This window comes from Heterocephalus glaber, unplaced genomic scaffold (genome assembly GCF_053883595.1).
Source record: "Heterocephalus glaber isolate CG9 unplaced genomic scaffold, H.glaber_assembly_v1.0 deba00000676, whole genome shotgun sequence".
NCBI classification, from domain to species: Eukaryota; Metazoa; Chordata; class Mammalia; order Rodentia; family Bathyergidae; genus Heterocephalus; species Heterocephalus glaber.
This window is the reverse complement of record NW_028258156.1, coordinates 848708-865005: the sequence shown is the minus strand read 5'-3', so window position 1 is coordinate 865005 and position 16298 is coordinate 848708. Positions and strand designations below refer to the sequence as shown.

The 16298-nt window shown below is 43.0% G+C and overlaps 2 protein-coding genes across 9 annotated transcripts in view; one reads left to right on the top strand and one right to left on the bottom strand.

Annotated features, from left to right (window-relative positions):
• The window catches only part of Scrn1 (secernin 1), a 137396-nt gene that overhangs the window by 61569 nt on the left and 59529 nt on the right, over positions 1–16298 (bottom strand). The window contains exon 8 of one of the 2 annotated variants that reach the window (XM_004839488.4): positions 11777–15566. The exons of the other annotated variant lie outside the window; for it this stretch is intronic. Coding sequence (XP_004839545.2) covers positions 15408–15566 — 159 coding nt within the window. The 3' untranslated portion in view covers positions 11777–15407. Of the gene's footprint in view, positions 1–11776; positions 15567–16298 lie in introns of those variants that run through there. 2 annotated transcript variants of the gene reach the window in all.
• Positions 1–16298, top strand: part of Wipf3 (WAS/WASL interacting protein family member 3) — a 127732-nt gene that overhangs the window by 92917 nt on the left and 18517 nt on the right. For 2 of the 7 annotated variants that reach the window (XM_021254076.2, XM_021254077.2), the window contains exons 8-9: positions 2606–2682; positions 2915–3108. The exons of 2 other annotated variants lie outside the window; for them this stretch is intronic. In XM_021254076.2, coding sequence (XP_021109735.2) covers positions 2606–2682; positions 2915–3091 — 254 coding nt within the window. In that variant the 3' untranslated portion in view covers positions 3092–3108. Of the gene's footprint in view, positions 1–2605; positions 2683–2914; positions 3109–4123; positions 4436–6523; positions 8725–16298 lie in introns of those variants that run through there. 3 more of the 7 variants (XM_021254079.2, XM_021254080.2, XM_021254078.2) reach the window with 3 other exon arrangements.

Sequence of the window (16298 nt, the reverse complement as noted above, 5' to 3'; positions counted from 1 at the left end):
GAAAATGTTAGCACTACTATGTTAAATCAAAAAAGAATATCAAAACAGTATATAAGAAGAACATAAAATAAAATCTAAACTATGTAAAAAATGAGTATGTCTATGTAGAAAAAGAAGAATTTCATCAAATAGAGAAAAGAGACTAGAAATACATCAAAATATCAAAAACGGTTATCACTCAGTGGTAGAATCCTAGATGACTTTCATTTTTTTCAATATGATTTTGTCCAAAAGTTTTTTATAATATATATTGCTCTCAACAACTATTAAAACTAATTTTTAAATTGCCAGTTATTGGGGGAGATGATTAGCTCACCCCATCCAAGCACAGGCAGAGAAGGACGTGAGGCCCAGGGTGACCTGCCAAGGATGAGGAGGCCTGAGCCCTCTCCAGGGCCACCATGTCAGGGAGGGAGTGATGGTCAGGACAGTAACAGTGACAGGAAGAAAGAGGGGGAAGGCCAGATATGCAATGTCAAGGTTTAGTTAGATCCAGTGAAAACTATCATTTCCTCACTTAGGCATGATGAGAAGGTCCTTTGAGTTATTCAGCCCAACTCCTGCATATACAGCTGAAGAAACCCCAGGCAGGTAACAAATGGCCTGCCCCTGTCTCCAACTGAAAACAATCCCTAAAAGCCCAGAACTTTCATTAAAACATTATATTGTCCAGTGTTCTTCATTGCCCAGTGGTTCTCACATCGGGGGATGTTGCATCCCAGAGGCCAGTTGGCAGTATCTAGAGTTATGTTCTGTTACTACAGTAGGCCTGGGCATGGGCAGGGCTGCTACTGGCACCTAGTGAGTACAGACCGTGGATGTTGTTATGTAGCCTACAACATATAGGGAAGCCCCACAATGAGGAATTACCTAGTCCAAGATGTAAATAAAGCCTGGATTACAAAACTCAGACCTAGAAGTTTTTTGTTTATCAGACAGGAGTTTCTTAAATCTAAGAACAGCGATTTTCAAGGTTATCCTCTGGCATGGAATGAGGTCAGGGCCTGTCAGTGCCTTTTTACTTTTTATTCAAGCTGACTGAAAATCTAACACATTCTGTTGTTTGCTCCAAAATATTTTTATCGTAGAACAAGTGTACTCATTGATTTTTAAAAGTTCATCTGGGCATGGTGATAAACACCTGAGGTCCCAGCACTCTGGAAAGCTGATGAGGCAGAAGGATTGAAAGTTTGAGCCAGGCCAGGGCAACTTAGTGAAACCCTGTCTTAAAACACAAAATTTAAAAAGCCTGGGACTGTAGCTTGGTGTGAAAGCCCTGGGTTCAATTCTCAAAAGAAAAAGATCACCCCAAAGAAAAAAATATGTTTTAATGAAAGTTCAGAGCTTTTTTTGGATTGTTTTATAAGCTGCCGAGACCTGTCTTAAGATAGTTCATTTTAAAAACTATCTTACCTTAATAGGAGTTTTACACTGGCTTATATATGATCATTGTACAAAAATGCACAAATATTTAAGGGAGTTTTTTAAAATGGTAGTTCTGTCACCCAAGAGGAAGCATTATAGTTTATTATTTATGTTTTTGATGAATTTTAAAAATAATTGAGACTGTTCTATTTATATAGCTTCATCTTCCTAAAACAAGCCTTTATAAACATTCAAACAGCTGCTTAGTACCCGTGTCACATGATACTGAACCCCCGACGTAAAACCTTTTGCTGAACACAGGTTATTATCAGTTTTTCACTGGATAAATCTGTGATGAATGTTTCTTCATTTCATGTTGCTTTTAAGTAGCATACCAACCTGGATTGTTCTGAGGGCTTTGGGACATGGTCCCTGACAGAATTCCCTGACAGAGCAGGACAAGAACATCTCCTACCAAATGCAGCAGAGGAGGAAACACTGAGATGCACCATTCAGAACACCTGATTGAGGGGAGAGGTCTAGAATGCCTAGGGTCATGGCTTTAAAACTTGGGCACACCAACCAAACCATATATCAGCACGTATACAGATATGTATAAGTAAATACCAAAAAGAAAAAACTAGGGGGATTAGCCCCAGGCTTTTCACCACGGTGACTCTGGGACAGGAAATTGGGATTAGAGGGAGAACCAAGCAAGAGACATCTTGGGGCTTTTCCATTATCTTCTATATTATTTCTTGAATGCTTTATTATGAGTGTGAATTCCTATGTAACATGTGTAACATTGAAGCTCAAAATATGTTTGAGAGTTATTTGGATCTTCATGGACTACAAGCCTTATTCAATTCAGCAAATGCATTTCCTTGTTCTACCCAACCGTGGCACATACTTGACATGGTGCAGTAGCAGGCAGATGAGTGTCCCCAGAGGCCATGCTGTGTGTTATCAGGAAGCTGTACTGTGTATTTAGATGATGGGCCTTAGTGTGCTCTCCTCACAGCATACTGGACTTGACTCCTGTGTATCCATGGTCTGTGACGTAGAAGACAGGGTGGAAACACATGGTCTAGGGCCAGAGCCAGAAGGTTTCAGGTTGATGGGCTCATGTTGCTCTTGCCTCTCTGGCTGATGTTTTAAGCTCTGTTTTAGCAACTGTTTCTCCATGAAGTGTGCACAGCTGACCCTGAGCCAATGGATGGTGAGATCATTCTTGTTTCAGGCCGCACTCCTGGTCCCTGGCTCCAGGCCGAGGCAGCAGGGCAGAGCTCCGATGACATCAAAGGTAGAAATTCTCAGGTAACAATACACCCCTAACAAACACACCCCACAGGTCTCTGAATGTAAGGCCAGGCATTCTCCTCGGGGTTTCTCCTTCACAGCTGAACATTTTTCCTCAGACTCCTTTTCCTTGGGAAAGCCATTTGGTGTACCTTTGTTTCAAGCCAGTATGAGGGCCGGGGATGTAGCTCAGTGGCTCTGTGCCTGCCTGGCAAGCACAAGGTCCCAAGTTCAATTCTGAAACGCCCAGTTTCAGACTCTGAAGGGAGAAGGGGGTTCCTTGGAATCACTGCCACATGCAGAAGCAAGTGTAATCACTGGGAACCCCTTCAGACTCACTCTGCTCCATCGCCCCTGGTCTTCCCTGACAATGATGGTTGGAGAAGCCTGTGAGAAAAATTCTGTAACATTTATAAAATCTAATTAAATGTTTTCTTTCAACTATGGTTTCTTTTAGCACCCTTGGTATGTTTTCCTCATCAATATTATAATTGATTTTGACCAAATATTACAATCCAAGGCCCCGTGCCTACAGGAAATAGACAAAGTTCATCAGGATTTGCCTCAGCGCTTATACAGGACAATCTTTGAAGAAAGGTCTTTATTCTCAACAAAGGCAATTTCAGAGTGTTTTCTAAAGTGGACAGAAGTCATGTCTCTCACTGCACATGATAGGGCCTCACCTTTAACAAATGACAGGCTCTCATCTTTAAAAGTCCTTTCTTTTTAGAATCACGTATTCAGTCCTTCCCTGGCCTTCTCCAGTTTCAGAATTTGGTGTAACAGACAACAGGCTGGCTGTTCTTAAACTAGGCCATTCTGCAGCTGCACAGAATGTCAAGAAAAGTGATCTGAGAAAGAAGGGACTTGGTTCCTGAGAGGTAGGACAGTTCTGAGGAGAGGAGGACTTCCTTCCTCTAGCAAATATCAGGTGACTCAAGAATTGCAGGAACCATTCTCAGATGATCTCAGGTTCAAAAGTGGGTGTACAATTGTAGTTAAAGTATGTATGCGGAAGGAAGGGAGGGAGGGAGAGGGGAAGGAAGGAAAGAAGGAAGGAAGGAAAGGAAAGGAGAGGAAAGATATTTGCAAAACTGTTAGTAGGAAAAGAGGATTCTGGGAAGATGGCAGGATAAGAAGTACAAGGAGTCTGTCTCCTTGCCTAGATAACAGTTGCACTGGTGGGATCTGTCTGGTGGAACTATCTTGGAACTCGGGGGTCTGTTGAAGGTGTGTAGCATCCAGGGAAAGTTCAGTGCTAAACTGCAGTTGATTTTAGTCAGTTTCAGCTCTTAATACAAGAGCCCGTTCCCTGGTCACCAGAGTAGGCAACTGGGCACAAGTATCTGGAGCAGCTTGTGCCAGCTGATGGGAACCAACATGAGCAACACTTTAAAACCCCAACCTCCAAATACTGAGGATCTGTGCTCTAATAGCTTGTTGTTGCTTCTGTTCACAGATGTGCAGATAAAAGAGGTGGGCAGTCATGGTTGCATCTTTTCTCCTATTGTTCTAAGCTCCTCCCCTTCTGGCTGAAGTGACTTACTAAGGATTATTTTTTCCTTCCCTTCATTTTTCTCTCTTTTCCCTTTTGGGAGCCAAGCATTAAAAAAAAGTTTTTACAGTAAGATATTTGACAGTAACTTCGTATCTGGGGAGAATTGGAAAGTGAGCGTGTATGCCTGGGAAAGGCGCAGGCTCAGGAAACACCTAGGACCTCCTGTGTGCACCTCAGGCTGATTCGTGGCACAGAGACAACCAGTGACAATCCAAAAAATAAAATAAAATAGAAACAATAATGGAAAAAATAAAAAATGCAACCCCCAAGGAAGAGAAAGAATCTGATTTCCAGGGTTACTGCACTATTTGATTCAAATGTATAGTTTTCAACAAAAACACAAGTTATATGAAGAAACGGGAGTAGGGTTCATTCAAAGGAAAAAATAAACCAACAAAAACCACCCCTGCAAAAGACCTGATGGCAGATCTGCCAAAGACTTTAACACAGCTGCCTTTAGTGATGTGCAAAGAAAGGGAAGGTGTCGAAACTCAGGAAAGTTATGTCTAAACAAAAGGGAAACTCAATAAAGAGACAGAAAAAAAAGGAGGGCAGGGCATGCCCCTCTGTGCAAAGGTCCTGGGTTCATCCCCAGAACCCTAAAAGAAGGCAGATTTGAACTGGCAAAAGAATGAATCAGTGAACTTGGAGGTAGGACAGTCAAAATTGAGTCTGAAGTCAGAAATTCTAAAAAGATCCACAGTGAACAGAACCTAGGAGACCTGTGGGACACCGTCAGGTGAACCAACACATTTACTGTGGGATTTTTACAAGGAAAAGAGATAGAAGAGGATAGAAAGAACACTCGAAGAAATAATAGCTGAAAAAGCACCCAAATTTGATAATAAGCATGAATATAAACTTCCAAGAAGCTCAACAAACTAAGTAAGATTAACCCAGAGTCTTACATCGAGAAACACCGTAATTAAACTTCTGAAAGACGATGAGGATTTTAAAAGCAGCAAGAAAAAATCAGCTTGTCACATACAATCTTATCCTTGATAAGAGTGTCAGCAGATTTTTTTTTTATCAGAACTTTGGAGGAGAGAAGGTAGGAGGCCAATATATTCAGAGACTAAAGAAAAAAGCTGTCAGCCAAGAATTCTACTATATGTGCCTAAACTATCCTTCAGAAGTGCGGGATAAATTAAAGTATTCACAGATAAATGAAAGCGGAAGGAATTTTTCTTACTAGACTTGCTGTTCTTCAGGAAATTTATTACCTTCTCTTTCCTTAATGTCCTATGCAACTACAGAGCTTGAGAATGACCCAGTTTAGACATTGGCACTGGGTTATCGTGGATTTTTACTTTCTTCTTAGTGTACTTCTGCAATTTCCATACTTACTACTGTTAAGATTATTAAAAAATATAATTCTTATAATCATAGTCCCATACCTTTATATGGCTCTTTACATTTTTCAGTTAGCTTGTCTGATCCTTTTAAGAACCCTATGAACAAGCTGGAAAGACAGCTTTAATGGCATTTTTACAAAAGAGAAAACTGCAACCCAGAGAGTCTAGCAGCTTGTGCAAGGTCATATGAACACACTTTCTGACCTCTGTCCAGTGCTCCTGACATTGAACCTCCCTGTTTATCCCGGTGTGTTAGAATCTCCAGGGATAAATGCCATCTTCACCACCAGTGTGGCAGGGCTGTGGGACATTGTGCAGAATCTGGTCCCCACCCTCATGACAAGCGCATGCCTAAATCAGCCCAGACTGATGATTTTTATCTCTGACCATGATTGTGCAGTAAAGGATGGATTATGAATTCTCCTGTGTGCATCCCACAGTCAAGATCTTTTATGTCTCAACGGAGACCTCCTCAATTCATTCTCAGTGCACCAAAACACAGAGCAGTGCCCAGAAAAATCACTGGTTCTAGATATCGAGCAATGGCTCAGTGAATGCTCTTTTTATGGATACAGTGAGCACTTCATGGGTGGGAGACCTGGGCTGGAAGTCTGAGGCCTGGGCCCCTTTCTCCCTTTTCTTTTACCTTCACCTGGTACCTTCAGAATATTCTTTGTGTTCCTTGAGTGTCTTCCAACTGAATTGCTGATGCTCGGTCCCATAAATGTTTATAAGACAGCATTAAGTCCCCGCATATAAGCTCCATTTGCCATATTGTCTGTTTGCCCACCCACAACCCCTTGGGTAAAATCAGCTCTTTACATGGGTTGGAACCATCTCCCCAACCTTGATGTCCTTGTATGAGTGAGGCAAAACCTTGGGCAAGTCTTTTGTGTGCAGTGTGTCTTCTCGCACCACCCAGCAATGTTCTGCCATGTTTCCACAGTTAGCCCTAAAGATGCTCCGGTGAGAAGATGATGAAACCAGTCCTGGGGCTGCATACGGCAGGATGGTACCCACTGAAGAATGTGTCTCACTCTGCTGTACTTAGACTATATTCGGCTGACATACAGGCTCTGACAGAGCACTTATTTATTGTAAATAGGTGGTTTGCACGGGCTTTAAAGCACCATTTTAGTCGACTTTTATTTGAGTCATATTTTTTAAAACTCCATGTCTCCATTTTTTAAAATGCATATTGGCATTAGTCTGTCTGTACAAATAGAGCCCTGTCATACCCCGTAGTGTCTATTCTGTGACTGTAAATATGCTTGCAGGCTGGCCCTTCCTAGATTCTGAACCGTTTTTAAGAGTGTTCTTAGTTTGCAAGTAGTCCCAAAGTCATAATTACCCACCATGGCTTCTTATTGGCATGACTTTATATTCTCATTGCACCAACTGCAAAATCAAACCAAATAATGCCTTATAATGATGCAGCTCAGAGGAAGTAATGTGTCCCCACACCCCGACAGTGCCGCGCAGCCTCCAGTGAGCGAGATGCCACATCTTGCTTCCGTTTTGCAGTACAGGGATGTCTTTTTTGCTGCCTAATGTAAATACATCGCAATGTCAAAGCAGGAGTAGGCTTAGCCCCTCCAGAGTCTTCCGCAGGGCCCCTTTTGTAACTGAATTATTTTACAAGTAGTCAATGCTCTTACTGTTTACAGTATCCCTGGTGTCCATGTCTCTGTCATTTACCTCCTGTCCCTGCAAGATCCTAGCCCCATCCCAGTAGTAAGGATAAGGTCAGCTATATGAGATTTTGATATTTTATTTTTTTGAAGATTAAATAATGTACACAATTCATGATTATAATAAACTACAAATTCTGTATCAGAGGTCTGTCCATCCCCATCCTCACCCTGAGTTCAGGATTTCCATGGAAAATATGACATGAAAAAGAACATCTTGTAAAATATGTGCCTCAAAAATCTGGCCCCATCCCTATGCTTTAGGACCCTGGGAACCAGCCCTCAGGCCAAACAGAGCTCCCTTCCGAGCTTAGAGAACATAGAAGGCTGACCGTTTCCCCTGCCTTCTGGTGGGCACCTGGGGCCCAGGGATGTGTGCCAGTTCCACTGCCCTGAACACAGAAAGGCTCAGGCCCTGCTGAGACTGCCCTCCTACTTTCCTTGAGCCAGCAAATGTGGAAGTGTATCTGCTTGCTGCCTGACCCCAAATGCTCCCCAACCCTGGCAGAGAGGGCTATATTAGGGAAAGGAGAAAAAATAGAAACAGACTGATCCTGGGCTGTGCTCAAAATAGCTACAAACAAAAGGAAATTGAGAAGGGAGAGGAGTGGAAAATGTTTGTTTTGGAGCCACCCACTCACATCTTTAGGATATCAGGTGGAGGCAAAGCCATCCAGAAATGGTGGACAGGGACGAGGGTTTGGCCGGCCTGACCGCAGACACCTGGACATTGTCTGGAGCAAAGATTAAGCTGGTATCCTACATCAGTGCTGTGCTTTCTGGATCCAGACAAGCAGCTGAGAGTCAGGATAAAGTTCCTATCTCTGCAGCATGACTCAAGTCAAAACTGTAATAGTGAAATTTACAGGCCTTTTGTATTACTGATGTGTTGTGGAAGGTTTCAGAAAGGTCAGAATTTCTTTGTTGGAACGGTATCCACTCTGCCTTCCTCCCAGGTGTGTAAGTAATTATAAAAGCTTTAATTACCATGTCGAAGAAGCCCTAGACAAAGGCAAGCCCACCTCCAGAGTAGACCACCTGCCCTGATGCTGTGTTCGTACGTGCATGTTCTGCACTGCTGGTTTATAAATCAAAAATCAAACTAGTCAAGGACAGAGGAGAGGAACAAGCAGAAACCAAAAACAGCACGTAGAGAGAAACCTCAGGACTCTGGCATCACATCGCTCCTCGAGGCTGTCACTGAATCCATAGCCTCTGTTCTTGAGTGCTGGTGCACGAGTTCCCTGGGCAGTAACCATGATGTCACAGGGAGAGGCTCCTTTGCTGTCCTCCCAGATTCCCGCTGACTCTGCCGTCTGTGACTCCCCAAGTGTGTCTCCTGTATTTTATATTTATTGATGTCTCCTCTGCAAGTTCATTTCTTTGTACCTAATAAACTTTAATAAGCAGAAATGCTTCCAAGATTGTTTCCTAGTAAAGTTCCACCTGTGGTCACCACTACTAATGTAAGCCAATTTTTTTTAATTGGAGTGAAAGAATTGTACATATTTATGGGAGATATATATATATGATCAAATTTGAGTACTAAGCCAAACCTTTGTAAGGATTAGGAGGGATTCTAAGAATGCCACAGCAAAATGGATATTACAAGGACCCTGTGCTTGCTGTAATAAGTGCTTATTGTGTTAGAAACCAGGCCTTCCTCCTTTGAGCTAATTTCATGAATGTTTCGAAAAATCAAGCAAGGTAAAAAAAATTGTTTTCAGATGCATTTGAAAAAGTAAATAGCACTATATTAAGTTTTATTATTATAGAATGGGCGGAGTGTAATGCTTATAAATTCTGCTAAAGTGTGTTAAAATGGAACAACTTGCTGCTTAAAGCCCCCTTAGTTCCCTTCCCCCAATTCAGCAAACCTCTCAAAAAAATCTGTATGAAGCAGAACTATTTCAACCTCCATTTGTGTTTTATTTTATTTTATTTCATTTATTTTATTATTATTTTTTTTTTGGTACTGGGGATTGAACTCGGGTCCTTGTGTTTGCGAGGCAACTGGCACCACTGAGCTAAATCCCCGGCCCATTTGTGTTTTAAATGGATGCTGGAAGCTGATACAGGGGGGTGAGGTGTATCTGCTGTGTGAGTTTGGAAGGCAAACACAGACCTGAATCTTTTGTTTTGTCTCTTACAAGTTTGGGAAAGTAAGTCTGTGCCTCTGTTTGTTCATCTGCCCAATGGGAGCATGTGTATCCAAGCCAGCCCTGAACCCTCAGAGCCAGGGAAGGACACACCTCACACTGACAAGCAACCAGTTTACATATTTCATGCTCAGACACAGCTCTGCTGGCTGCATCCCGGGAGATCCACTTACATGTTTGCTGAGCTGCTGAGACCACATTTCACTAGCCCTGCCATTGGGTAACAAAGCAAGAGGGGTAATTAAAATTGATAGATGTTTCAGAAATAGATCTCATCTAGAAACTGGCGTTAAAGCTAGCTACTAATTTTGCATCAGAATGAGTTAAGGGGCTGACTTATTTTGCCTGTCCCAGACTGGTGGAGGTACAGATAAACTGTTTAAGGACTGAAAGAGCCAGTCAGAATGGGGAAGAAAAGCAAGGGCCCAAGTAATCTACAAAGCAGACGATGAACTTCAAAGTCATTGACCATCGAGGGTGGTGAAGGAGCTGTAACTGTAAGGACCCCTTATGGAGTTAAGAAGGGGAGGAGGTGGTCCCCAGAAGAGTGCGCAGAGCAAGTTAACGGGAAGGACTGCAGATTCCAGGAGCAAGTCCCGAATTCTCAGATCATCCCCCAGGAGGCTTTGGCATCCTTCATGAACCCATCCTATTATGGGATGCATTGTGCTCCCCCAGATTATACTTAAGTTCAAATCTTGAGTACCTCAGGGTGTGACCTTATGTGGAAATAAGGTCATTGCAGATATAACTGATTAAAATGAGGCCACCCTAAAGTAGAGTGAGCCCTAAATCAAACATGACCGGTGTCCTTATTAAAGGGGGGAGCAGTTTGGACATAGCCAAGCACACAGGGAGAAGATAGTATAAAGAGGAAGGCAGAGATTGGGGTGATGCCAGAGATTTCCAGCAAAGCAGCAGAAGCTCGGCAAGAAACTTGGAACAGATTCCCTCTCACAGCCCTTGGAAGGAATCAACCCCACAGACACCTTGATCTAGGACTTCTTGATCCAAAACTGTGAACATTTTTCCTGGTTTATGATACTGTGTTACAGCAGCACTAGCAACCTAATATGCATTCTGTCACCTTGGAACTTTTCCTCTGTGTGTTATGTTTATTAAGAACAAGCTGGGAAGGGCCAGGGATTTAGCTCAGGGGTTCCACGCCTGCAAACGCAAGGACTCGAGTTCGATCCCTGGTACCAAAACAAAAAAACAAAAAACCAAGACAAAGAACAAGCTGGGAATAAAGATGAAAGAATTAGTATTTCCTTATCATGCACATGAAGCCATCATCTAGACAGACCTTGATAGGTCCATTCATTACTGGTAATTAAGTCCTGTTTTTCTGAACAAGACAATCAATTGTGTTCTGCCGGCACATGAGTGAAGAGAGCTTTTTTTTTCATATTGGTATCCTTGAGTTGTGGAGTTGCTAAGCCTTTAGAATAAACTATCTGATGATCTAGTTTGGGTTTTTTTCTTCTTTAAAAAAATCATAGTAAAATACACATAACATAAAACTTGCCATCTTAACTATGTTTAGTGTTTGGCAGCGTTAAGTACATCTACGTTGCTGTGCACCCTTTGCCACCACCCATCTCCACAACTCTTGTCATCTTCAAAAACTAAGTATCTATCAAACTATTCCTTATTTCTTCTCCTACCAGCCCCTGGCAACCACTCTTCTACTTACTGTTTCCTTAATTTTGACTACTCAAGTACTTCATGTAAACGTAATGTCTTCCTGTGACCAATTTATTTTACTTAGCTGAATGTCCATACATGTTGTAGCATATGTCACAATTCCCTTCCCTTTTTTAAAGACTAAATAATAATCCACTGTGTAGATGTACCACATTTTGTTTGTTCATCCATCCATCTGTGCATACCTGCTTCCACCTATTAGCTACTGTGAGTAATGCTGCTGTGAACCTGGTGGGCAAATATTTCTTCCAGACCTTGCCTTCTGATCTTCGATGTATACACTCAGAAGTGAAATGACTGAGTCATACAGCAGCTCTATTTTTAATTTTTTAAGCATTGTTTTCCACAGTGGATGTACCATTTTATGTTCCCACCAGCAGTGCACAAGGGTTCCAGTTTCCCTACATCCTCAACAACATTTTTTTTAATAGTCCCTGTCCTGATGGATCTGAGTTAATATCTCATTGTAGTTTTGTGTTATTTTTAAAGAGTGAATTAATCCAAAGAAAGGTACCTAATACGGGAAATTGGGAGAATGATAGTTTCCTGAAGTTTCCAGTTAGAAAAACATAGCCCCTTTCATTCATTTTCTATGTTGTGACTGATGCCTACATTTTTTCATGAGACACAAGACAGAAGACATTAATCTCAGTATCTTTTATTGTATGCTTGATGCATTTAGAGACAATCCCAAGGCAAGCACTGGATAGGGGTGTTATCTGGCTTATAGATGTGTTTATACAAAAGACTGTTAAGACTACACGGTCAGTTCCCACTGCAGGAAACAGAAAGATTTTATTTTCCCTGGCAGTAGCATTTTCCAGTTAACACATTTAAATTCTCACAACATGATTGCAAACATGTACATATTGGTTCCCACAAGAAATCTGCAGATGACATTTTGGGGTGTTTGGCATCAATCGGGTAAAGCACATTTTGACACACACCATAGAAGGGGAGCGGGGATTCTGAACTGGGTGGAATGAAATGCCACAGCTACAGGAAGCATAAGGTTGTGCCAGGACAGCTGGGCATATCACCTGCCATGCCTCCCCCTGGATGTGAAAGTGGCCAGTGAAGTAGGTCCCCTCCCATCTCTTCCCTGGGCTTCCTTCCTGAAGCCGAGAGCTCATCCTTTCCAATACAGGATGCAGGGCTCTCCAGGAAAGAATGCAGAGGTGTCATGACTGACACACTGGTCCCACCTGGCTTCCTTGCTGAGCCAGCCAGAGATACGTGTCACCTGTGCCAATGCTGGATGATGTCATTTAGGATGCAAAGTTATTTGGTCGATAATTATGCTTTATAGCTAAAGATTCACCCAATAGTAAGGGAACTTCATGACTAAGATCTAATAGGCATACACCTGCTCTGTTAGCTTGTAAGGTAGACTCCTAATAATAACACTGAGTCTTATGTTATTGAGCACTAGAATCTCTGTAATTTTGATTATATCCTTATTCTACCTACAGGTTCAAGTCACCTCCAAGAATGAAAAGGGACTATTTTTGCTTTGCTAATTAACTTTCACTAGTGTATCTGCCTTAAGTCTTCACCTATGGTGAATCCCACTTACTAGATGAGACTAACTAGCTTATGTTAGATCACAGGGAAGAAGTGGGGGAGCGACTTTGTCCTTTATGGCCATGATTTCTTTCTGCACAAGGCATGCACAGCCGCCTCATCTTAATAGATACACAAATGATACTCTAGGAAGCTATTTACACACAGTGACCTTTAAACATTGTCATATTTCATCTTGTATATTCATTTCCTATATTGGCTTCAGAAAAGCAATCCCTTGTGAAGAAATTATCCATGTAATGAGCATCTTTCCAAATCACTGTTAGGAGCATTTAAAAATGAACAGTCCCCCTACAACAACCCACTCAAAGTCCAACAATGTATTTTCAGCTGTTAATTTAAAGAAGATAAAGGTCACTGAAAGTGAGTACATCCACATCAGTAGATTCCTCTCTCTCTCTCTCTCTCTCTCTCTGTCTCTCTGTCTCTCTCTCTGTCTCTGTGTGTGTTCCCCTAGCCATCGTGATCCCCAAAGAACCAGTCCACTGCTACTATTTGGGTTCTGGCTGCACACAGACCACCTCCATTGCCTGGCAGCTTTTGCCAGGCTGTGCCAGAGGGCTGTGGTACCCTCTACTGGTGAGGCAGGGACCTCACAGCTGTGCTGTGCAGTGCCAGCCAAGACCATTCTCAGGTAGAGTTGGCCCTTCTCTGCAATGCTTGATTGAGGCCAGGGCCCCTAACCGAAGTAGCCATTGTGTTCCCCACTGCATAACTGGGTAATGACATCAAGCTAGCAGCCTTGCCTGCGATCTTGCCTGCGATAATGAAAGGAGGCCTCTGTGTAATTTACTGTCTTCTAGATTCCTCATCAAACCTGGAATCACCTTGGCATTCGCAGACATGGTGAGGGTAGGGAAATGTTTCCTAACAGCCGGAAGGTAGAACCATGCAGTGAAATCCTAGGGTGGCTTTCAGCATCGTCTCATTTTACATAACCCCTCATCAGGTGGCCTTGGGAAGGCATAGGTACCTGTATCATCCTTGAGCCCCATCCTTTCTTCCTGAGCAGCTGCAGACTCCTCACAACTACAAGGCGCCACAACCAGTAGCCATTAATCTTGTCTACTAAAATACTCTTCCCATCTCACCATGGGTAGGTGGGAGTTTTACATACAGAATTTACCAAACAGCTGAGCAAAAGTAGGAAGAAAAGGTTTGTTCCAATAAAACCTCTGATCCTTAGTGTCCACACCCATATGATGAAGGATGGGGGCCCTTTCAGCCCTCATGGTCTAGGATTCTGCTGCTGGGTAGGAATTACTAACCCTAAGCCATTTCCAAGACTGCAGATGTTCACAATATTTTTGTTTGCAGATTCCTGTCAAGGATGGTAAAGCATAATGAGGAACAAATGGCATTCTCCCACTGGGTGCTCTATTATCTATGCCCCTGGCTATTTCAGGAGTGGTTGAGAGTTTCAGTGGAGCTCAGCCCCCACCACCTTCTACCCACTTCATCGAGCAGTCTAGGGCACAAGGACTAAGGGAGAAGACCCAGGAAGCGAGCTGCTTCATATACCAATTCGTGAGACCCAACAGGCTGGGCAGGAAGGGGGTGGGTGGACTCTTACCAGCACCAAAATGCTTCTGCATCCTTCTGTCACCTAGTTGCCCTCTGTCCTCCCAGAGCCCACCTGGTCTTCCCTACATGTTTTTCTGTACTCTGGTGGCAAACACAACATTGGGAACAAATCAGCTTAAGTACATTCTCTTTTCTGAGATAAAGTAGTGGCTGCTCGACTTTCAGCCACTTTGACTGCAATCTAAATAGACAAGAGTTTCTCCTTTTCTCTCCCTTGTTAGCTGAGAGAGCTGCAGCTGTGTGAGATGGAATTCTGCCACAGGGCCATTTAAGGGATCCTAGACTAGATGTTAGCAACTAGACCTGGATCATTTCTACCCAAAGGTGCATCCATAGGGTGAGTGCACTGCCATGAAGGAACAGCAGCCATGCCCTTTGGGAGAGCCATGCAGGGATTCAAGGAGGTCACCTGCATGTTGTCCCGGGATCTCTAAGACCCAAGGGCTCAGACTAACACAGATGCCCAGACTCCTGCCTGTGGAAGCAGGTCTGGAACCACACAGAAGATGGGTCCTTCAGGATCGTGAGCACTGGGATGGAGCTGGGCCTGAGGAGGCCCCTCCTGATTCCTTCCTGTTCATCTATCCCAGGAGACACAGGTGGAGACTGCGCTACACACAGCTATAGGCTCAAGGGAAGGGGAGAGGTTCTCCCTTGACTCCACACACAGGAGCCTGTGTACAGGCAAATGCCTTTTGTTAACCTGGAAGAAACTAGTACTGAAAGACTAAGACTTCAAAAGAGCTTGCTTTTCCCACCAGCTCAGCACAGTGAGCCTGTCTTTCAAGGCCCAATGAACTCTAGCTCTCCCGGGAGAGGCTAATGTGTCCACTGTCACTGAAATAAAAGGTTAGCAGCTTTGAATCCACAATTCATCACACAACCAAACACCGGGCAAGGGGGATACACATTACATAGCAAAGGAAGGGGAACTATGGCAAAGAAGGAGCCGTTTAGAGACACAAGGTAACAATTGGATCTGGCTTCAGAAAAAGAGGCCACATCGTAACTTTCTCGATTGACTCAAACAGGAGAGTGGTTTGTTTTGCTGGTAATTTAGTCAGGTGGGAAGTTTTAAATAAGAAGGGGGAAAGGAATGCTTACTTCACTTAAAGAACTTAATCTCCGTGTCGACACAGTCATAGAAAAGGTCCCCCACCTCGGCGGGGTCCGGGGGATAGGGGCTACTCAGGATTTCCTCCATGGCTTCCAGACCTTGCTTCTCCAGCTCCAACATCGTCTTCCTCAGTGTGCGGCCCTGCTCCTGAGGAAGGACATGGCCACTTCACATGTCAAACCGTCATGACAGTGGACACTGACAACCCACTGGCTTCCTTACCAAAGTCTGGCCCACCGCCTCCAATATGGTCCACACCCTGCCACAGGGACTCCCTTTCTAAACTCATCTGGATTTACTACCAGTCTTGCCCCTTTTTACTTCCTCCTTAGATAGTCCATTGTGCCAAACATAAGAAAATAAGCTTGTACAGGCCACAGAAATACACGCACCAGTTTATCTTCAGGACAAATTGGACCTACTAAAAGTTGGTAGCACAGATGAATTCTGACACATATGTTCTTTCCTCCTCCCCACAGCAAAATACAGCCTTAGATTTAAATTAAAGTTCCTCACTATTGATTCCTGCGGACATTGATTAGATGCTGGGGAAACATACATTGGGCATTTTTCTTGTTTGAATTGTTATCTTTTAACTTTGTTGTTGTTGTTTTTGTTTTTGGTACCGGGGATCGAACTCAGGACCTTGTGCTTGCGCGGCAGGCGCCGGAACCACTGAGCCAAATCCCCGGCCTGTTGTCTTTTAACTTTATTAGCCAAAGCTTTGAAAGTGGGAGGAGCACTTGGAAGAATTACTTTAAAAGAAAGTAATTTGAGGGAACTTGAGAATCTTTTTTAAAACTGTATTTGTATTATGGTAAATATATATATATATATATATATATATATATATATATAATAAAATACATATATGTCCTA